The following is a 22616-nucleotide window of genomic DNA, read 5'->3' as shown; positions in this document are numbered from 1 at the left end:
TTCACTTAGTATAATGCTCTCTAGTTCCGTCCATGTCACTGAAAATAGTAAGATTTCATTCTTTTTGATGGCTGAGTAACATTCCTATTTATTTATCTCTCTCTCTCTGTGTATGTGTGTGTATATGTATATATATATATATATATACACACACACACTCCCCTATATCTTCTTTTATTCATTCATCTGTCACGGACATCTGGGCTCTTTCCACAGTTTGGCTGTTGTGGACATTGCTGCTATGAATGTTGGGGTGCAGGTACTTAGCTAGGATGCTACATCTGTATCTTTGGGGTAAATACCCAGTAGTGTAATTGCTGGGTCATAGAGATCAGCTATTTTCAACTTTTGAGAACCTCCGCTGTTTTCCAGAGTGGCTGCACCGGTTGCATTCCCACCAGCAGTGTAAGAAGGTTCCCCCTTCCTCCACACATCCTTGCCAGCATCTGTCGTTTCCTGACTTGTTAATTTTAACCATTCTGACCCATGTGAGGTGAGTATCTCATTGTGGTTTTGGTTTGTAGTTCCCTGATGCCGAGTGATGTGGAGCATTTTCATGTGTCTATTGGCCATTTCTATGTCTTCTTTGGAGAAATGTCTGTTCGTGTCTTCTGCCCATTTCTTGGCCGGATTGTTTGCTTTTTTGAGTGTTGAGTTGATAAGTTCTTTATAGATTTTGGTAGAAACATTTTACATGCGTGTTCCTCATGTTGGATTTGGTGATGCCTTCTCCTGATGGAGTTAGCTTCTGCATTCCTGCCGGAGTCTCCCTGCAGTGGGCGGGGGTGTGTCCCTCAGGGTCCCACGTCAGAGGTCTGGCTGTCCCTCCGCCTCAAGCTTGGCCTGCTAGTCTCGATCACTGGTCAGGTGTTGTGTGATGTCCCCACTGACAGTTACTGGTTCCTGCAGCTAACAGAGTCTGTGGGGAGACCTCTAAGCCCCTCATCTGACTGGGTATCCGCTGAGTTGCATCCATGTCCGCCTCTCTCAAGTGAGGATTTCCAGCTTACGCATTGGGAGGGACTCATAGACATCTTAAAAAAAAAAAGAGAAACTCAACATAATGTCCTGGATTATTTTAGTGCTCAGATTGTCCGTGGAGTTGTCCACAGTCCTTCAGGCTGTCCTTGGGATATCCTGCTGTCGCCGTTCGTTTTCTGGCAGAACAAGATGCTCCAGGCTCAGCCTCGCATCTTCCCGTCTCCAACCCCCAAATCAGCCTTTTTTCTGTGAGGCTGTGGTTTCACCAGCTGCCTTTTTCTCAATAAACTTTTTCTTTTGAGGTAAAGTTTTAGATTACGAAAAACTGTGTAGATAATACAGAGATTCCTATGTACCGTCCTGTTCCGTGTTTTTTAGCTCTCGTTACTATGGTACATTTGTCAAAACTGATGAACCAGTATTAATATATTATTACCAACCTAAGCTCCATGCTTTATTTGAATTTCTTCCTAAAGCTCCGCTCTCTGTTCCAGAACTCCCCTGGGATGCCACATCAGGTGGTCCGCCGTCTTTTACGCGCTCCTGGACTGTGACAAGTTTCTCGTAGACACCGTGATTCTGACTGAGCCCTGGTTCTTTTTAATTTATTTTTTTATTTTTAATTAAAAAAAAATTGTTTTGAGAGAGAGAGGTGGAGGAGGAGGCAGAGGGAGAATCTCCAGCAGATTCCCCGCTGAGCGCTGGAACCTGATGTGGGATCCCGAATCATGACTGAGCTAAACCGAATCAGGAGTTGAAGTGCCACTGCTTCGATGAGTCACCCAGGCACCCCAGCCCTGGTTCTTTTTACAGGGAGTGCTGCCTCCCAGATCTGGGCGCTAGGTGTGTCTTCGCTTCCCAGCTCTGATTTCAATGGACAGAACTGGGAGACTCACCTATGGAAACACACATGCACACATTCGTGCACACACGCTACACACCCACCCTGTGCATAGACTCAGCTTAGGACTGGAGTTCTTGCTCATCCCAGGGCATCTCCAGTGTGGGCTCTCCGAGCCTCCTTCCACGTGTGGCCGCCCGTCCCTCCTCAGGGAGCAAAGCCGGCCCCACCATCAGCCCCTGCGCCCAGGGTTGGTCCACCATGCTGCTGCGAGGGGCGTCCTACAGCCTGAGTTCAGGGCTCTGGAAGAGTCGGAGGCTCCCTGCCTTGTCCCCACGGTGTGGGGTGTGGCTGTGCTGCTCACTGGAGCCGCCGCGAGGCCCTCCATGCTTCATCTGCCTTCCAGTTCTATAGTTCTTTCCCTTCCCATCCTTAGTGATTTAGTTTTTTTTTTGAATGTGTAAGGACACTAATATGCTTTTTAAAAGTAAAATTTACTCAAGAGGTAGTTCGGAGATGACATCGCTTCCCTCTGTGTCCCTTCCGGCTGTCCCAGCCCTGGGGGGAAGCAGTGCCGTTGCTCCCGGCTGCTTCATGGTGCAAGTGGACGCGTGTGTGTTCTTGGCTGCCCTTCCAGGCGTGCGGGGGGCTGGACTCCGCAGTTATCCTCCTGTCGCGCTGGACCCGCCACAGAGCGTTTCCTCCTTCCTGGGTGCATGCACTCCATCGTAAGCCACAGCTTGTTTTTTGTAGGATTTCCCGTGTTTGATAGCTCGGCAGTTTGCTTGGCAGTTTGCAGGGCCTTGCCGTTGGATCGCGTTGAGGGGCGCCGTCAGGGGCTTGCTCGCCCGCTTGGGGGCTTGTCTTTCAGGTGCGCCCGGGAGGCTGCTGGATGGAGGGCTGGCAGGGCTTACCTTGCTGGGAGTGGTGTCGTCGGGCTCTCACGGGTCTGTCTGCTCGGAGGGAGAAGCGGCATCAGGGTGGCGACCGAGGCGTCGAGCGTGTGGTTGCGCTTTGGTCCGTCTGGTCAGGCTTTCAGCCTGCTTTTCTGTAAGCGTCCTGCGCCTCTCCGTGACGTTGTGCGCTAGTCGAGGGCATCTGCTCTCAGGTGAATTTGCAGGTGCCTCGTCCCACTCTTCCCCTTTGTCACAGCTCTTTTTACAAAACCATGCTTCCATTTCTGGCCACGCTCGTCTCGCTCTGGGGCCGTAATAAAATGACCGTGTGAACATCAGACACGTATCCCTCCCGGTGCTGGAGCCAAAGACCAAGGTCACGGTGCTGCAGATTTGGCTCCTTGGTGAGGGCCGTCCATGCAGCAGCTGCCCTGCTCTGTGTGTGTGTGTGTGTGTGTGTGTGTGTAGGGGGCAGGAAATCTCCCTGTCCTCCTCCTTCTTCATGGGACACTCAATGTCCCCTCCCGGTGCCTTCATCCAGCCTCCTCATCACCTCCTCCAAGTGCCATCCTGCTGGGCCTTAGGGCTTCAACATGTGGGCCTTGGGGATGCAGACCTTCGGCCATGATGTCTTGGCCACTTCCAGTAGTCAGGATCAGCTTGTGTTGACCATTCAATCTGGATTTGAGTCGTAGTTAGAGAGCCTGGTCCTTCCTCCCGATGGGGCCCTCCTCATGTTTCTCCTCCTTTTACTTTCACCCCGCTCTGTCCCTGCTGCTGCTAGGGACACCTGCTAAAAGGCCCTGCGTGTCGCTGCGGTTTGGTGCCTCTTAGTGGCGCACTGGGTCTCTGTTGAGGTGTATGTCTGCGTCGGCACGTGCCACTCTGTGTGTCCTGTGCTGCGGCCGTGGCTTGGCGGACACTGTGGGGCGTGCGGGTCCCCGGGAGGGCTGCTGCTGCCGCCGCCGCTGCTCATTACCCGTCGTCCGCGCTCCGCACACGCCCAAGCCTCAGCATGTCGAGTTCGGAGAGCGAGCTCACAGGCCTTTCAGTGGATTGTGCCACACGTGTAAGTGAACCGCGGAGGTGCGGCGATGTTGACCCGCGTGCGCGTCCTGACCAGAACGAGGGAAGTCTTTCCATTTGTTCCAACCTGTTCTTGTGTTTTTCAGGAGTGATTTGTTTTATAGGTTTAAATGTGGATCTTAAACAGTTGAACAGCTCATCTCGTTTACTCCTGGCTACTTGGTTTCTGAGCTGCTATTGTCACCGGACTTTTTCCTTCCTCGCTTCTGCCCACTTCACGTGCTCGCTGTGTTTGTGGACAGTCACTTAACAGTTTTTACCAGCGCTTCACATAGCTCTTGTCACTACACCACACACTGCTTTTTAATAAACTGTATTTGAGGTGATGACTGACTCAAACATGAGTCACACTGTAAGAAATAATCGGAGGGACCTGTGCCCCTTTCCCACGTCCCCAGGGAAACCCTGTCTTCAGCCCAGGAAGCTGTGCTGTCAAGTCCAGCCCGTTGGCTTCTCTTTGGTCTGGAGCCTTGCGAGTGCTCTCCAGGACTGCCGGTGTCCTTCCCTGTCACCCTCTCCCTCCCACTGTGATGCCTCCAGGGCTGGGGTGGGAGTGGGAGACTGGGGATGGGGCTGGGGTGGGGTTGAGGGTGGGGTGTAGCTGCAGATAGCCGTTCTCCAGAGTGCTGATTCCTAAAAGAACTGCCTTCTCCCAGGGCCCCTGGCTACCCTCACGGAACTACCAGCACTGGCCCCAGTACATCCCTTCTCTAGAGTAGTGGCTGCTCTAAGCTTGCAGTCCCCTGTTGACGGTGGGGAGGCCCCTGGCCGGAGTGGAGGGCTGCACCCGGAGGATGCCAGGCCGCCAACCTGAGCCCTGTCATCAAGGACTCTGTTGGCCCAGGCGGAGAAGGGGGGAGGAGCGGAACAAGGCAAGGGGGCAGGTTTTGCAAAGGAGAGCACTAGTAGAGGCCGGCTGCCTCACCAGGCCTGGCTCAAGCTCAGGACCATTTTGCCTCTGCTTCTTTTTTTTTTTTTTTTTTTTTTTAAGATTTTATTTATTTATTTGTGAAGAGAGACAGCCAGCGAGAGAGGGAACACAGCAGGGGGAGTGGGAGAGGAAGAAGCAGGCTCCCAGCGGAGGAGCCTGATGTGGGGCTCGATCCCATAACGCCGGGATCACGCCCTGAGCTGAAGGCAGACGCTTAACGACTGAGCCACCCAGGAGCCCCAGCCTCTGCTTCTTTAATTCATTAAGCGACACCTTTTTTGCGAAGAGGACCCGAGTGTAATGACTCCTTTAGCCAGGATGAAGAGTTGTTCTAGGTTATGGACCGGAATTCCCCTTCCCCTTCCCCTTCCCCTTCCCCTTCCCCTTCCCCTACCCCCCTTCCCCTTCCCCTCCCTCCCTCCCTTCCGCTTGCTTGCTTTCTTTCTCTCTTTCTTTCCTTCCTTCTTTCCTTTTTCTTTCTTTCTTTTTCTTCCTTCCTTCCTTTCTTTCTTTCTTTCTTTCTTTCTTTCTTTCTTTCTTTCTTTCTTGTTTTATTTATTTGACAGAGAGAGAGACACAGCAAGAGAGGGAACACAAGCAGGGGGAGTGGGAAAGGGAGAAGCAGGCTTTCAGCGGAGCAGGGAGCCCGATGTGCGGCTTGATCCCAGGACCTGGGATCAGGCCCTGGGCCGAAGGCAGGTGCTTAACGACTGAGCCACCCAGGCACCCCATTGGTTATGGAACTTTCTTCAAACCACACCCCTGTTGTCTGTCACTGCTCATGTGTATGTTCACAGATACTCCACTTGGTGGAATGAAATGAGTATATTGTCTGTCAGGTGATTGCTGTGCCTTAAATGACACATACTGGCATACACGGGCAGATTAAGTGACTAATGATGTGCTGTTGGGTTTCCTTGTCCACTGTGAGTGTATATGAAAGAAATTAGTCTACAGCAGCTGTCAAGTTCACTGTCCTTCTGGTTTACAAAAGGCTTTGGCATCTAATTGACCAGTTTCTGGAAGGACGATTTCGGGCTGATGACACATGTCCTGTGAGCCTTTGCTTTGTCTGGTAGCATCACCCAGGCCCTGGGTGCCTGTCTCTCTTGACCCTTCACCTTCTAGGCTCTTGGGCCTTGTGCAGTCCACTGCAGTGGCCAAGGACCTGGTGTCCTTAAAGGAGAATGCCGGGAAATAAGTAACCTGAAGGTGGCCTTACTCCTTGCTCCTTGGGGGTTGTCGAGCTCTGGCTGCTCTCACGTGCCCGCCAGTTATGCGGGCAGATACCTGCCCCTCTGGTGGACGGTCCTTGGTCCCTGCCGCCTGTTTTGGTGGTGACCATTCTTGGGACCGGGGTGTGGGTCACACAACAGATGTGCCTGCACTCAACCCTGGGGCCTGGCTTCCCTGTCCCTCCTTCCACTGTGATGTCTCTCTCATTTTGGTTCTTCTGGCTTCCTTGTCCCTCTGTGACCCCGGTGATCCTGGGGACACAAGGAGACACTTTGACACAACAGTTGATTTTCTCATTTGTGCTCACCCAAGCATCCTAGGGTTGTCCCCTGGGATCAGCTCTGTCTGTGGAGGCAGCCTCAGGGGCGGGGGACCTCCCCCACCAGTGGTGCTGCTGCTGTCCCCACTGTGGCGCGGCCCCGGGCCGTGTGGCTGCAGTGTTGGAGTGGGGTGGAGGGGCTCTGGTGGCGGGCCTGGGGCAGGAGGAAATCTGGAGATCGCTCTCATGAAATAACGTGAAGCTTTTACCTGCTTCTAGGTGACTTTTGGGTCGGTCTGAGGACAGAAGCCAAGGGGACTTCATTCGTTTCCTGGGGCTGCTGGAACACATTGCCACGAACTGTGTGTGTCTTAAAGCAATGCACAGCCTGGGGGCCACAGATCCAAAATCAGTTCCCCTGGGTGGAAATCGGTGCCCCTGCAGGGCAGGGCTCCCTCCAAAGGCTCCAGGGGGGATCCCTGCTGCGTCTTGCAGGTTTTGGCAGCCGCGGTCCCCCTGCGGCTTCTGCCTCTGCCTGCGTGTGGCCTTCCCTCTGTCTCTCCGTCTCAAATCTGTCTCTGTACTGCTTTGTTAGGACACTTGTCATTGGATTTGGGGCCCACCTGGATAATCTAGATCCCCTAGTCTCATAATACTTAATTACATCTGCATGGACCCTTTTTCCAAGTCAGGTCACAGTCGCAGTGTCCAGGGCTTAGGCTGTGGACCTGCCTTTTTGAAGCCACCGTGGAGCCCCCACAGGGAGCCTGGTTGCAGCATCCCCGGGGGTCAGGGTCTGTTGTCTCTTTGGGCTCTGCCTGGTGAATGTTGGTGTGGCCCTTCTGTTCCACGACAAACCCAGTTTATAATCCGAGTTTACTCCTTTGGCCTCTTGTGTACTGTTTGCTGTCATAATTAAAAGTCTAAATGGGGAACAATTCAGTGTTTTGTTTTTTTTCTCTTTGTTGTTTTTTGTTTTTTGTTTTTCTTTTCATGAAGCTAGACCCAGTCGGGCAGGATAAGATGTCATAAAGTAACTGATTTTATCTCAACCACTAGAATTCATGGACGGGAGGAGCCTTATCTCACTGATCAGTTAAATAGTTGTTCTCACTCTGCCCGCTGGCTTCGGTGCACCTTACCTCCTCAGAGCCGGGGACCCGGCTGGGGGGATTCGAGGGCGTGGGGTTGGGAGGCTCTCGCCTGCAGGTGGCACCCCGGCCTGGGAGAAGAGAGCACAGGCTAATACATGGCAACTGCGTTGCCACCGAGCCCTAATTGTTGCCAAAATCTTTGCAAAGCAGTGATGATCAGTGACTCGCTAGCTGTCTCTTCTTGTTGGAGCTGTTAGAGACAAAAGCGAGGGGAAGTGGATACGTGTACAACCGACAGGTACTCGCACAGGGGAGAGCTATTATCGATTGAGAACTAGAAAAGCAAAGGAACTGAAATTGGAAGCGTATCAGAATCACCTAATTTGAAAGATTAAACCAGAGGACTTGCGCAAATAGCATGGCAACTTGGATACGTATTTTGTTTTTGATCCTGTAATAAACTGGATTTTGTAAAGAGATGGCTGTTTACAAAAGTAGTCTAAAAATGATTGAATCTGCATAGTTTTTTTTTTTAGTGGCCAGTTTTGCCAATACATTTACAGTAATTTTTTTAAAAAGATTTTATTTATTTGAGAGAGTGGGAGAGAGAGCACAAGAGCTGAAGGCAGACACTTAACCGACTGAGCCACCCGGGTGCCCCCAGTAATTTTGTTTTTAAAGAGCAGTGGATTTATAGTCAACTTTTCATAGTATCGTCTGCTGTCGCCGTCATCAGCTGACGGGGTTTCACAGTGCCGTCTGGTGTCGCCGTCATCAGCTGACGGGGTTTCACAGTGTCGTCTGGTGTCGCCGTCATCAGCTGACGGGGTTTCACAGTGTCGTCTGCTGTCGCCGTCATCAGCTGACGGGGTTTCACAGTGCCGTCTGCTGTCGCCGTCATCAGCTGACGGGGTTTCACGGTGTTGTCTGCTGTCGCCGTCATCAGCTGACGGGGTTTCACAGTGCCGTCTGGTGTCGCCGTCATCAGCTGACGGGGTTTCACAGTACCGTCTGGTGTCACCGTCATCAGCTGACTGGGTTTCGCAGTACCGTCTGCGGTCGCCGTCATCATCTGACGGGGTTTCGCAGTGTCGTCTGCTGTCGCCGTCATCGGCTGATAGGGTTTCACAGTACCGTCTGCTATCGCCGTCATCAGCTGACTGGGGGGGGGAGTGGCAGGCGTGTGTTGAAAGTGTTGGGCAGGGTCACACGTGTAGGCTTCTTTGCTGGTTCTTTGTACTTCTAGGATGTGATGGTGTTCTCATTGAACTGGCAGGGACCCAAGTCCCTGGTCACCCCGTGACCGGGGCAGATGGGGTGGCTCCAGTAAAGGATCAGAACAGGCTCCACTGAAGTGAGGTTGGTCCACTTATGATGGGGCCTCAGGAAGAGAGATTAATTCAAGACCAGACGCTGACTCTGGACATTTGCCCCCGTGTGACTAAGGATATAGCAGGACGGCAGACTGTCTGGCAGAGGAACAGTCTGGACAGCCTGACCGGGTGAGACGAATGTGCTTGCTTTTCCGTGCTGGGCACTGCTCACACATTCCCTCTGCTGCGGTGTGGCCTGGCTGACCTTTGAGCCTTCTGCACTGAGCTCCAGCCAGAGTCCTTTGTGTGCATGTGGGACGATCTGCCTCGGACCCGGCTGCAGTCAAGCCCTGGCCATGACGATGGCATGGCAGCTCTCCCGCGTCCAGCAAGTAAGCGGGGTCTGGTGGGAGCCCCAGCTGCTCTGCCGGAGCCTGGCCTTCTTCTGTGGCTTCCAACACGGCCCATGTCCGTGGGCCCCCCTTGGCTCTCCTCTCCTCGGGGTGATGTCTTTTACCATCACAGACGGGGCATGGGCTTCCCTTCTTTCCGAGAGTGTGAGGCCCTTTCTTGCAGGCTGCCCGCCCTCTCCGTGCCTGTGGCCCGAATGGGGAGGGCTGCCTGGGTTAGTGGATGTGGCTGGTGGTCTAGAGACCACCTGGAGTCACCCCGTTCCTTTGCTGTCCTGGTCGCAGAGGGGAGCGATCGCGAGCAGGGCTTGAGGGGGTGGGACGCCGCGCGCTCCAGTTCCCACCTCGGCCTTCAGGTTTTTCCCCCACGTCACCCCTAGCGCCCGGCAGCGGGCAGGGGCAGGTGCGGCTGCTGCCCCTGGGGCTGCACTGTTCCAGTGTGACTCTGGTCAGGGCAGCTGTGCTCGGGGCCAGAAGCGCCTTCCTGGGCTTCCAGTCCAACCCGCTTGCCAAGGGCCCTGTGGCCTCTGGCTGAGAGCGGCCCTTCCTGGAGCCCCGATGTGCTGCCTCCCACGGAGCCTGTGGCACCTGCCAGTCAGGGGCTCGCTCAGAGCCAGGGTGTCTGATGTCGCCTCCCGCAGGGTGGCCGTCGCGAGTCTCACTGCCCAGCTGAGCAGAGATTCCAGGCCTGGAGCGTGGCTTTATTGGTAATTCTGAGCGAACGGATGCAGGTGAAACTGTGTTTGAGAAAACGGCTTTTCCCTAATCCCAGGTTTTCCTTAGTGTGCTCATGGGTTTCACTTGGCCAGTGATAGAGAAGGCGGAACATGGAACAGCACAGGAAATCAGGCCTGGCCGGTTCCCCAGGTACACAGAGTCACATGTGTGAAACGTACCATTCATTATGAGCAGAAGCGCAGCTGGAGAAAATGTGTGCGAATAACGCCAAATTGAACTTCCCTGTGCACCCTTCATTATCACTAACTCCAGGTGTCACTCCTGGTGTCTCCCTAATAGATGTGGGCAGATGTGGGCGAGGGACAGCATGCTTACAGACCTGCACAAAGAGCCTCAGGGGAATAGGGGGTTCAGAAGGATGGTGTTGGTCTTAAAGCCGCTGCTATCTTGAGCCAGAAGGGAGATCCATAGAGGAGAGGGTGCTGGTTAGGTTGGGGGGGGGGGCTCTCAAGGTGGGCGGCTGTTTCCCTGCCCTCTGAGCTTCTGTGTCGTGCCCCCTCCTGCTCTGGTTCCTTCTGCGTGACCCCTGCTGGCTGCATTGCTCCCTTATGACATCTGCAAGGTGGGATTGGTGGTAAGTCACTCACTGATGCGCTTTGTTTCCCTTCTAGGCGGCCTCGGTCACCTCTCTGTCCAGCGTGGCCTGTATGCACATGGTTCGCTGGGCTGTTTGGAACCCTGTGCTGGAAGCCGGCTCCGGGAAGGTCATCTTACCTCTGCAGGGTGGGATTCAGCCCAACCCCTCGCACTGTCTGGTCTATAAAGTACCCCCGGCCAGCATGAGCTCTGAAGAGGTAAGTTGTTCAAATACTTTGTAAGTATGAGTCTTTGCCATGAGCTTCTAGCAAGTTCATACGTTTTCAAAACCAGAGGTTGACAGATACGTTTGTGGCTGTGTCATGAGCAGCATTCTTCATGTCATGGATGTGCCCTTAAAGGACGAGCCTGATTGCTGAGTCACGTCAGCCGTGAACTGAGGCGGGTTTTATCCTGGGGCTTAGCACATCCCCATTCACACATCAGTCCCGCAAGATGGCCCAGGGGCCGGGATCTTTTATTTGTACACGCTGTGCTGTGCATGTACATGTGGGGGACGGGCCTTGTGTGGTGCCAGGGCTATGGTCAGCCCCGGGCAGTCGGCATCGAGCCTGGCTTGTCTCTGGGACTTGTTTCTCGTGCCCGCCGGCCCTTGGCACCTTCCAGCTTTGCACCGAGGGCAGGCCCCAGCAGGAGTTTGAAAAATCCATGTTTGGCATGAAGCTTTCTCCGAACCCGGGTAGAGAAGACAGGTAAGGGGGGCGGGGCCATTTGAAGGGGTTGTGAGGGGTCTCCTCCCCCAGCCTCCCCCGCCCACTGACAGCCTTGCGGGACGGGTAGCAGGGACCCAGGGAGCCGCAGGTACCGCAGGAAAGCGCCGCTGACGGAAGCCCATCCTGCCGCCAGTGTCACCCAGTGTCGCGTGCAGGGTGCTTGGGTCTGCTTGTGCTCCTGAACCGCACCCCGCCCGTCTCAGCAGTGCGGCGAGGAGCCTTTTACTGCTCAACTGTCTCATTTTTCTTAGGTGAAGGGACCGTCCCTGGTCCTTCAGTGAGTCGTCCGTGTGCTGACTCTAGCGACAAACGTGAATTTCAGTGTTGTTATTTATGATGCGGGTAATGCTTTGGGGACCTGGATAAGGGAACCGCTGATTGTGCAGCTTTGCTGATTATGGGAAGGTCTCATTATGGGTCCACATTTTGCTGCATTCCCCCACAGACTAGTCTGAGCCCTTGTTACAAAACTGCCATTAGAGATCCTGAAGCCGTTGCCTCTCTGTCTCCCTCTCTGGATGTATATGTGTATGTATGTAAATAAATATTTATTCTATTTAATCTTAGCTTTGTCACGCCACTACATCCCCTTCACGTTCTAAGTGTGTAAACTGGGGGGGGGGGTAAGTGTTGGGAGGTCTGACTGTGTAGAGGACACAAGTGTATCAAATGCTCCCATTTTTCATGAGGAATATCACTTCTCATTGCGGTTTCTCAACCTCAGCACTGCGGACGTTTCGGGCCAGGTAATTCTTTGCTGCGGGGATTGTCCTGCGCATCGGAGGACGTTCATCCCCCACCTGGCCTCCACCTGCTAGATGCCCGTCGTGTACCCCTGCCTGTGACACACTGAGTTGTCTGCAGACATTGCCAGATGTCTCCCGAGGGCAAAATTGCCCCTAGTTGAGACTGGTATTCTAAACATCTATAACTAACTAAAATAACAAACTAAAACTGGTCACAAACTTCATTCTGCCTCCTCTGCTTCTTCCTGCATTTTTCTTCCACGGCCGCACCGGCCTCTGTCCAGGCAGATGGTGTGGAGGCCCAGGGGCTCCTTGTCTCTGCCCCCACACCGGGCCGTTCTGTGTCTTATCCATTCGGTGAACTTCTACTGAGCACCTGTATATACCTCTGGAAAAATATCCCTGATCCCATGAACTTACCATAAGGGGAAGTGGCAGAAATTAATCAGAGGAAAATATCAATATTAGAAACATCCCATAATTTTTGGCTAAGTAAATTTGGAGGTTTGTGTTATTATTTCAGTGTTATTTACTGTGTAAGTAAATAGCGTATTATGATTATGTTTTCTTTCCTAAACAACTCCTGTATTTTTCCTTTGAGCAAGTAATTGTCTTTAAAAAAAAAATTATATCTCTAGAGGTGGCCACTTTCAACTCTTAGCTGTGACTTATGGCATTTACTTTGTTTCCAAATATTATGCTTCTACTTGCTGTTTCTTAGTTTATCAATTTTAGACATTATGTATTGACTTCCGGTAATGATAGATGAGAACTTTAGCTCTTTGATACGCTCCTGTGCTCTTTAAAGAAACCACTCTGTCCTCCTGCTGTGTGGCCTTGGATTCAGGGACTGTTTGTTGCCAGAAGTGTGCAGTGCAGTGGGGTCTGGCCCCGGGGAACTGGACAGGTCTGGGGAGGCCATTGAGAGGGAGGGGCTTGGGAAGCAACCCCATAACATTGTTTAAGAAATGCTGGGTTAACCCTCAGGCTGCACGTGCCTGAGTCTACCCTAAACTGCTGTACCAAAGACCCTGAGAACTGACTGTGGATAGACCACCGACCCCATCCCAGAGTTGCCCTGGGTGGATCACAGGCAGGAGGGAACCGAATAGTGCTGCAGGGGTTTAACAGCCCATAGAAGGCTGGTTGGAAACTGTGGCCTGAACCCATTGGGCTGATTCCTGACCAAACAGAAATACCAACATACTCCACAGGATTTAAATAAGACTCAGAATCTCCTAACATAATATTCAAAATGTCTGTGATATAATCTAAACTTAATTGACAGGCAAAGAACCAGGAAAATCTCAACTTTCAGAGAAAAGACACTCAACAGACAGCAAAAGATTCCATGCAAACACCAATCAAAAGAAAACAGGAATGGCTGTACCAACACCAGACAGAGTGGACTTTGGAGCAAAGGAAATTGAGAAGGGTATTACATCTGATAAAAGAGCCAATTCACCAAGAAGACATAGCAGTCCTAAAAGTGTGTGCATCTAATTAGTAGAAGTGAAAGGGTGAACAGACAAATTCATGGTTCTGGTTGGAGACTTTAACACTCACCCCTCTAAGTAAACCAGGGAATACATAGGAAATCACCGAGGACACGGAAGAACTGAACAACATCACGAACCATCTGGATCGACATGACTTATAGAAAATCCTGCACCCAACAGCAGCAGAACGCACATTCTTTTCCAGTGCACAGGGAACATGCAGACAGACCATGTCCTGGGCCATGACACAAACCTTCATAATTTCTAAAGAATTGGAATTATACAGGTATGGTCCATGATCATAATAGAACTAAACCAGAAGTCAATAACGAAGATAAGAGTAAAAAGTATGGGCGCTTGGAAAGTAAACAATATGTTTCTAAATAATCCGTAACTCAAAGAGGAAGCCTCAGGAAGAAATAGAGGATGTTTTGGACTGAGCAAAAATGAAAATACATCAAAAGGTGGAGAATGCAGCTGATGTGTGCTTCCAGGGGAATTGATAGCATTAAGTGCTTGTATTAAAGCAGAAGAATGGTCTCCATTCAGTAATCTTATTTTCCACCTGTAGGAGCAGGAGAAAGAAGAACAAAATAACCCTAAAACCAGCGGAAGAAAGCCAGTAATAAAGATAAAGAGCAGAAACCAATGAAATCGGAAACAGAACAGTACAGAGACAATAGAGAACAATAGAGAACAAAAATAGAGAACATCAATAAAACCAAAAGCTGGTTCTTTGAAAAGATCAATAAAATTGATAAATGTCCAGTAAGAGTGACAATAAGAGAAGACTGAAATTGCTGATGTTAGGAGTGGAAGAAGGACCATCACTGCTGACCCCACAGGCATCAAAAGGACAGTAAAGGAATACTGTGAACAACTCTGTGCCCATAAATTTGACAATTTAATTGAAATGGATCAATTTATCTTAAGCCAGAAATTATCAGAACTCACCCAGGATGAAGTAGACAAACTGAGTAGTCCTATGACTATTATAGAAGCTGAATTTGTGGTTAAAACACTTTTGAGAAAGCAATATCCAGGCCTGTCACTGTGAATTCTACCCAATGACTTAATGAAGAAAGAATAGCAGTTTTATACAGTTTCTCCCAGGAAATAGGAGGATGGGAACAATTCCTAATTCACATAACGGGGCCTGTGCTATCCTGGTAACAAAACCAGAGATAGACAGCATAAGAAGACCATGGACACGTGTCCCTCATGGACACAGATGCAGAATCATCAACAAAACACTTGCAGATTGAATCCAACAATATGGAAAGAAGACAACACCATGACCAAATGGGGGTTTGTCCCAGAAATGCAAGGCTGTTTTTGTTTTAAAAATCAGTAAATGTAATTCACCATTAAAGAAGGTAAACCGTATAATCATAACAATTGACATACACAAGGTGTTTGACAAAATTCAACATTGATTTATGATAAAAACCGTGAGCAAACTAGGAGTAGAAGAGAAGCCCCTCCTTTTGCTCGGGGGCATCCACACAAACCTATCAGTGAGCATCCCACTGAGTGGTGAGAGGTTGGGTGCCGTCCCTTTAAGATCAGGGGCAAATGAAGGATGTCCACTCAGCATTCAGAATCTCATTCAGCATCATACTCAAAGTCCTAGCCAGGGCATTAAGGCAAGAAGACAAAATAAAAGACACACAGATTGGAAAGGGAGAAACAGAGCTGTACTTGCTTGCAGATAGCATGATCATGTGGAAAATCCCAAGGGATCTACAGAAAAACCCTGCTAGAATGAATTAGTGACTTTATTGAGTTTGTAGGAGATAACAGGAGATCAAGATAGAAAAATCATTCATTTCTGTATACTAGCAATGAAAAGTTGACAAGCAAAATTAAAAATAAACAGTATTACTTACAGAGCCCTTCCCTCAACGAGGTAAATCTAATAACACGGTGTTTATGGGACCTGTCTGCTGCGAACTGTAGCACATTCCTTTTGCTGCATGTCACTGTTTTTATTGTGGTTACTCTTGGTCTTGGGTGAGATCACAGAGGACCTACGTAAATGGAGAGATGATGTCTTTATGGATGGGAAGACCCAACATGATAAAGGTATAAATTGTCCCCTAATTTATCTATATATAATGTAATTTTAATCAAAATCCCAGCAGGATTTTTTTTTTTTTTTGTTCTACATATAGACCAACTGATTCTAAAATTTATACAGAAAGGCACAGGAATTAGGAAGAGTCCAAAGAATTTTGACCACAACAGTGAAGTTGGAGGAATCACTATAAGCCACTATACAGGGTTGTTGGTGAGGGATTGGCACGTAAGTCAGGGAGCAGAACGGAGTCTAGAAGTAAACCACGGTGTCCTGTAGAATGAACTCTACACACGCCACATGACCCAGCAGTCCTGGTCTTAGAGACGTGAAGACTTAGGTTCGCACGGCAACATGTTTCCCAGGGTCTGTAACCGTCCACACTGAAAAGAGCCCAAGGGTGCCTAAATGGGTGAATGCATGAGTAAACCGCACGCGTGTCATGCCATAGAATGCTGCTCAGCAGGAAAAGGAACTGACTACTGATACGTCCTCCTGCTTGCATGGGTCTCATCAGCATTGTGTGGAGTGCGAGAAGCCAGGCTCAAAAGTGATTTGTCATACCATGTACATGACATCCTGGAAAGACCAGGCTGCCGTGATGGAGGGCAGCTCAGCGACGGTGAGGCCAGGCGGGGGCAGCACTGCTCTGCCCCTGACTGGTAATGGTTACATGTGTTAAACAGAACGATACACCAAAATTTAAAAGGTCGGTTTTACATAGGTTTGTTTACAAACACACGCAGAACTGGAGAAATGTGATTTCTGCTTGCGTAAGAGCCTTCTGTGCTAATGTGGTCTTCTGGGATGTTAATGCCACAGCTGGCTGTTTCTGCTCAGGAAGTGACTTGATTCTGGGTTTACGCCGACTTTGGGCTGGGGGACTCGTTTCTGGCTGTAACACAGGGGCACCGATGAAGGGAGGAGGCTGCCATTGCTCTCCCTGTGTTAACCGTAGGTGAAGCAGGTGGAGTCGGGGACCGTCCAGTTCCAGTATTCGCTGAGCCCCGAGGGACACCTGGACACAGCCACGGGGCTCGTCCACGGCCCTGAGGCAGAGCGGCAGCCCTCCAGGAGGCCTCCCACGACCCCTGCAAGTAAGTGTTTGCAGAGAACTGACTTCCCAAGTGCACAGCATGACTTCCATCTGTTCCCGAGGAAAAATACTTAGTCCAGTACAATAACATTTATCCGATAATTGCCACAGATTGCTTTAATTTGAGTCCGTTGCGTGAGCTTTTGCTTAATATGGAGGTGTAGAGTTGGGTGGCGACAGAGCTCGGCCCAGCACGTTGTGACCTGTTTCTTGCAGCTCCCTGACCAAAGGCCTGTGGAGGACTCTGCCGGTGACATCCAATGGGGCGCGTGGTGTGGGGGTCCTGCAGACGCGGGCTCGAGGGTTAGAGCTTGGCTGAGAGCCATGGGTGTGGTGCTGTTAATGTGCCGAACGTTTGTTGTTCTGAAAAGGTGCTTTCTACTCCCTTGAAGCACTGTCCCAGAGTGGGGTGTCTGATCTGAGCTTGTGGCTTGGAGAAAGGAAGCAAGGGCTACCACAGAGTGATGTCCTTCCCGGGGGCAGCGACGCGTCTGCATGGGTGTGGGTGCAGGTGGCGAGGGAACGATGGTGGCTGCTGGGCTTCTGTGTGGCTGGCTCAGCACTTGGTGCTCAGGGCCTCTTGGCTTCTGCCCAAGGACCCCTAACCAGTGTCTGACTGAGAACCCCACCTGTCAGGCCCCTGCAGGGCTGACGTCAGAAGGGTGTTGGAGAAGTTCAGTCTGCAGGGCACTGAACCCTGGCCTGAGGCTTCTAGAGATCCCTCCAGCTGCAAGAATGTTCTAGATCATAGGAGGTTTGTCTCTTAGAAAGTTAGAAAGGTAGGGCATGCACAAACATGTAAGCCCATAGAGGGGAGCTTAGTCCTGGTCCATCTTCCCGATGGACACTGCTCAGTCTCCAGGGAGGACCTGCCTGTGTCTTGGCTGCAGGTCCTTGGTGCTGGAGCAGAGGTGCTAGTGGGTCTGGGACTCGTTTGGGACTGATTTTTTATAAGTTGAGATTTTAGTTTATGGAAACTGGTCTTGTTGAATTTAATTTTACAGTTGGTGGAAGCAGTCCACTTATTTCTTTGGCCTAGACCTTGACACACTGGCCACGGTCTTCGTGGTCTTCGGGGTTTTCTGAGATACCCGCATGCATTCAGGTTCCACATGAGTAGTCCGTTGCTTTGGGACAAACCACATCATTAAGTATTTCCCTTCTTCTCAAAAAGGCAGTGCATTTGATGGTTTTAGTCGTTCTTTCAGTTTTTGAATATCGTGCTCACCAGATTGCTCCCAGGATTTCCGTGTACCACCAGTGTGTCCGTTGATAACCGGTCGCACATCTGCGGCGCCACTGGCCGCGGGGCTGTGCCAGGGCATGTGCTGGAGTCCCTGCACTGGTGGGCGGAAGGCATGTGTTTTGTGTCAGGCAGGGTCTGTGTAGAGCGTTTTCAGTTTTCCTTAATAGAGTTGAACGCATTGAAGGCATGGAATATATCGTTTAAAAATACTAAATGAAGGGTGCGATTTATTTCCCACGCATTCTGTAAATCTAGCATCTTTCTTTCCTTGACGTATATTCATAGTTGTTTTTAAAAAATAAAACAAATAGCAACCTCTGAGAAAGGTAAATATGAAAGATAGCATCTCAGATTATAAAAACAGGTAAACGTGATTAAATATGTTTGATTAAGTTGCTCAGAAAAGGACAGCCGTGAAAGGCAGTGAGCATAGTTCATCTACGTCTGTGGAAAAGCCTCAACAGGTCATGTCCTCGGAGGCGCGCCTGCACAGCTAGCTTTGTGGGCAAGATAGACTGAGCTTTCCTGGAGAGGAGTTTTCAGGGGTGTAGTTCATGCCGTCACAGTGCTGGAAACAAGCAGCTCGTTTATCTGAAGGCCTTCTAATCAGGTTAATTCTAAGCCAGGATGGGATTGCCTTGTCGCTTGGCTGCTTCGGGCAGCTGTACGGCCTGGGCTCCATGGCTCTGTGATCTGCGGGCTTGGGTCTCACTTTAGACCTAGTCTGCTGCCCTTCTGCTTCCCAGAATTACCCATGAATTGATTTTTATTTATTTATTTGAGAGAGAGCGTGTGCGTGCATCAAAGAGGGGTGCATAACCAGACACCTAAAAGCAGATCCATTTTAAAAAGAGACAGTAGGGGCGCCTGGGTGGTTCAGGCAGTTCAGCGTCTGCCTTCAGCTCAGGTCATGATCCTGGGGTCCTGGGATCGAGCCCCACGTTGGGCTCCTTGCTCAGTGGGGAGTCTGCTTCTCCTCCCCCTCCCCGTGCTTGTGCTCTCTCTCTCTCTCTCACCCACACACACACACTCTCTCAAATAAATAAATAAAATCTTTTTTAATAAAAGAGACAATAAACAAACTACCAAATATTTTAGGTCGCAAAAAGAGTGTGTACCACGTGGGTGCGAGATGTGGGTACCCGGGAAGCTGTGCGTACCTGGGCAGGGAGTGTGTGGGAATTCTCTGTCCCTTCTTCTCAGTATTGCTGTGAGTATGAAACTGCCCTAAAAATAAAGTCTATTTAAGAAAAGAAAGAGATGGAGGGAATGACTTGTGGGAAACTTTGTAGTTGTGCCGGTCTTGATTTGACTCACTTGTGTTCAGGATTTCTGTCTCTATCTCTGAAACTGAGCCTCGTCTGTGGCAGAGGTCAGCGGACTTTAAGGCCGGGTAGTCACTATTTCAGCCTCCGTGGGCCGGATGCCCCGTTGCAGCTCCCCCTGTCCGGTGCTGTGTGGTGAAAGCCACACGCACGAGCTTGGCTGTGTTACAGTAAAGGTCATTCACAAACACAGGTTGTGGGCTGAATCCGATGGCCCGTAACCGGCAGATCCCTGATCTAGAGCTTTCTCTTTCGTCATGTCTTCATCAGGTTTTGGTATTTGGAGTGTGCTAAATTTTGCAAAGTGAGTGTTTAGTTAGGGCTCTCTAGGGAGACAGAACCAGTGGGCTACGCCTGGAAGAAGAGATTTATTATAAGACATTGGCTCACACTGTCCGTGGCAGCTGAGAAGAGGCCCAGGAAAGCTGCCAGGTGTAATTAGTCCAAGTCCAGAGGCCTGAGAGCCCTGAAACCCACCATGCAGATTCCGGTCTGGGTCTGAAGGCCTGAGAAGCAGGAGCACTGAGGGCAGGAGAAGGTGGGCCTCCCAGCTCCATGGTCAGGCAGGAGGGGCCCAGTTCCTTCTTCCTCCACTCTTTGGTTTTTTTCAGGCCCTCGACAGATGGGTCCTCCCACGCTGCGGAGGGCAGACCGCTTCCCTCAGTCGGTCTATTCAAATAGTGATTTCATCCGGATTCACCTTCACAGAGACACTCAGAGTGATGGTCGGCCACATATCTGGGCCCCTGTGATCCATCTCGTCCACTTGACACAAAATATTCATCATCGCAATGAGTTAGGATGCTTTCTGTCTTTTTCTGGGCTTTGAAATAGTTTCAGCAAAAGGAAGGACCTGCTTCTTGAAGGTTTGATAAAACTTACCTATAAAACCATCAGGAGTTCAGTGCCTTTGGAGAGGATTTTCTGACAACGTTAACCTTGAAAACAACCAGAGACATTGAGCAGCAATTGGGTTTATTCTGGAAGAGCAGAGGAACTGCACGTGGGGATGTGCAGACCTTGGTGAACCCTAGACCAGCCCCGAGAGCAGAGGACAGCGAGGGCCCACTTAGAGAGGGAAGGAGGAGGCTGGGAGGGGTGGTTTGGAGCAGAGGTTCGTTGGAGCGAAAGAGAGCTCCAAGTGTCAGCTTCTCGTGGGCGCAGGTCCCTGCTGGTCCCGAGGCACGGCCAGGGCGGGTGGGGGCACCCTGCTGACCCCTGCTCCATCTTCCAGCTTGGTGGGGATTCCTTGGGTCGTTTTCATGACCTTTAAGTTTCTGTTATGGTTTATGGCTCCATTTAGGTTTTCCATCTCAGCTCATGTCAACTTTGGCGATACGTAGTCTGTAGACGAATGGTTCATTTCATTTAGTTTGCTAAGATCCTATGATAAACTTGTATCTCACGTAAAAATCGCAGTTTCTATCTCTGCGTAGATTCCCTCTGTCATTCCCGATCTTTGGCAAGTCTGTCCTGCTTTGGGTCAGACTTACCGGAGGTGTTCACCTTTCATCCTCTGTAAGGAATCAGCTCTTGTTTCCTTTACTGGTTCTCCTGCCGTTTTGACGTTTCTGATTGTATCTTTAATTTTAATTGAATTAATTACAATTTAACTTTATATGACTTTGCCTTTATTTATTCCCTTCTCTCTTTTTTTTAAGTTTTAAAGAAGTTGATTGCTTAGCCTATTTCCATTTGTCTGTTTAATAAAAACACTTAAGTTCCTGTGGTTTTCTTCGAAGTACCTCTTTGACTCTATTTTCGACGTTTTGACCTGTGGTGTTCTTATTTCCTAAATTATTGGTTTCAATTTCTATTTCCCTTTGACCTTGAATTTAGAAGTGGAAAAAAGTAGTCTTGCGTTAAAGTATCCACACTGACCTTCTCTTGCTAGTCTTTAGAGCCCTAGCAGGCGTCTCCCGGGCAGATTGTTCTTCCACGTCTCACAGCTCTTGGGAGATCCGTTGTTTATACCATCCTGTCGTTTGTTTCTGGGTCTCCTTCCCCCCGCTGCCCTTGGAGTGAATCAGTCAGTTTTGCCATGGTGACAGATAATCCCCAGATCTCTTTGTTTTGTTTAAAACAAAAAGATTTGTTTCCTGCTCTCCCTCCGCCTGTTGTGGTCGCAGGTAGCAGGTGTCATCTGGGCTCTGTGGCCCACGGCGCCACAAAGAAAGGGACACATTGGAGGAGCCTGTCCCACAGTCAGAGGCTCTGGCCTGGAAGTGACACATAGGACTCCTCCCAGTTCAGGGGTGGGAGCTAGTCGAGTGGCCCACACCCAGTGGCAGGGGCTGGCAAGTGCCCTAATTTGTGCTCTGGACGGTGAAGAGGTGCAGATCTTCGGTGTGGGCGTTTTGTTCAACACTGAGCACTGTCGTAGGAGCCTCTCACGAGTGGGGTCTGTGTGTCTTCTTTCTGTTGCTCACCAGGGTCCTGGCCCAGGAAAGCACTCGGCACAAGTTTGCAGAGCTGATGTAAGGCTTGGCTGCATCCTGGCACTCGAGTTCTGTCTGTCTGCCTCCCACACCCCGCCCCCTCACCATCAAGCTCTCTCACTGTTGGCTTCCTTCCAGGAAGAGTTTTTCCCCATAGTGACCCCAGGAACTCTGACGTTACCCTTGGGAAAGAAAGGATTGGGAAGAAATTGGAAAAGAAATTGTGTTCAGGGGTTCCATACAAATCCTGAGATGGAGCCCCTTCCCTCTGCTGTGGCCCTGCCTTTCCCTGTGTGGTGAAGAGCTGGGAGGGTGCCGCTCTGGGAAGAGAGTGTGGAGTCAGGGTGGGGAACTGGCAGATGTGTCATCCGTGGATTGAGGGCCTGACCTCGGGTTTCCAAGTCCCAGGCCGTTCCCTGGCACTCCGCTGCTTCTGTGTGTGGTGGCGTCCCGGCTTTGGCCAGCTTTCCCTGCATTTCGAGATGTTCAAACGAGCAGATCTTGGCAGTCCCTTCCCCTCCTGTACTGTGTGAGCAGGACAAGGACCAGTGTAGAGCCAGCCTGTCCCCCGGAAGCCCGCCGCCTCCAGCTCCACACGGGCAGCTGGGCAGAGTGGTGCCCAGGGGAGGCCGGACGTTCTTGGGCTCCAAGGAGTGTTGTGGAGGTTCAGGGGGAAGGGGACCCCCCTCCCCCCACAGAGACAGCTCGCTTTGGGCTCCAGATCGGTCCCGTTAGCCAGTGGGACAACGTCTGTCTGGATGACCGGGTGAGGGTGTGTCTTTCCCGTGCAGAGCTTGGCAGAGAGGTCCCTGGAGGGATCGGGGTCTAGTGCCGATGTCCTCCGTTCTCCACCGCCTTTCGGGGGCTGGCAGGTCTGCACGGGTGGAACCTGATTGCACTTGCTTTATTTAATTTGGATTTATCGCTGCGTTCTTGTCACATTGATATGATTGCCTTCATCCCAGGTTCACTCGTGTTTAACTGGTGATGTAAACGTTCCCTCCTTCGGTATTTTACCAACTTCGATGGTTCTGTTAGAAATCTTGATGACATGCGGCTGTCACGTTAAGTGAGGGACTTTGGCTCTTTGTCGT

The 22616-nt window shown here is 50.7% G+C and overlaps 1 protein-coding gene across 1 annotated transcript in view; it reads left to right on the top strand.

Annotated features, from left to right (window-relative positions):
• Nucleotides 1-22616, top strand: part of NPHP4 (nephrocystin 4) — a 156036-nt gene that overhangs the window by 87601 nt on the left and 45819 nt on the right. The window contains exons 11-12 of the mRNA XM_040645683.1: nucleotides 10397-10579; nucleotides 16376-16514. Coding sequence (XP_040501617.1) covers nucleotides 10397-10579; nucleotides 16376-16514 — 322 coding nt within the window. The remainder of the gene's footprint in view (nucleotides 1-10396; nucleotides 10580-16375; nucleotides 16515-22616) is intronic.

Source organism: Ursus maritimus, unplaced genomic scaffold (genome assembly GCF_017311325.1).
Source record: "Ursus maritimus isolate PB19 unplaced genomic scaffold, ASM1731132v1 scaffold_32, whole genome shotgun sequence".
In the NCBI taxonomy this organism is placed as follows: Eukaryota; Metazoa; Chordata; class Mammalia; order Carnivora; family Ursidae; genus Ursus; species Ursus maritimus.
Note: the sequence above shows the minus strand (reverse complement) of the source record. Positions and strands in the feature narration are given on the sequence as shown.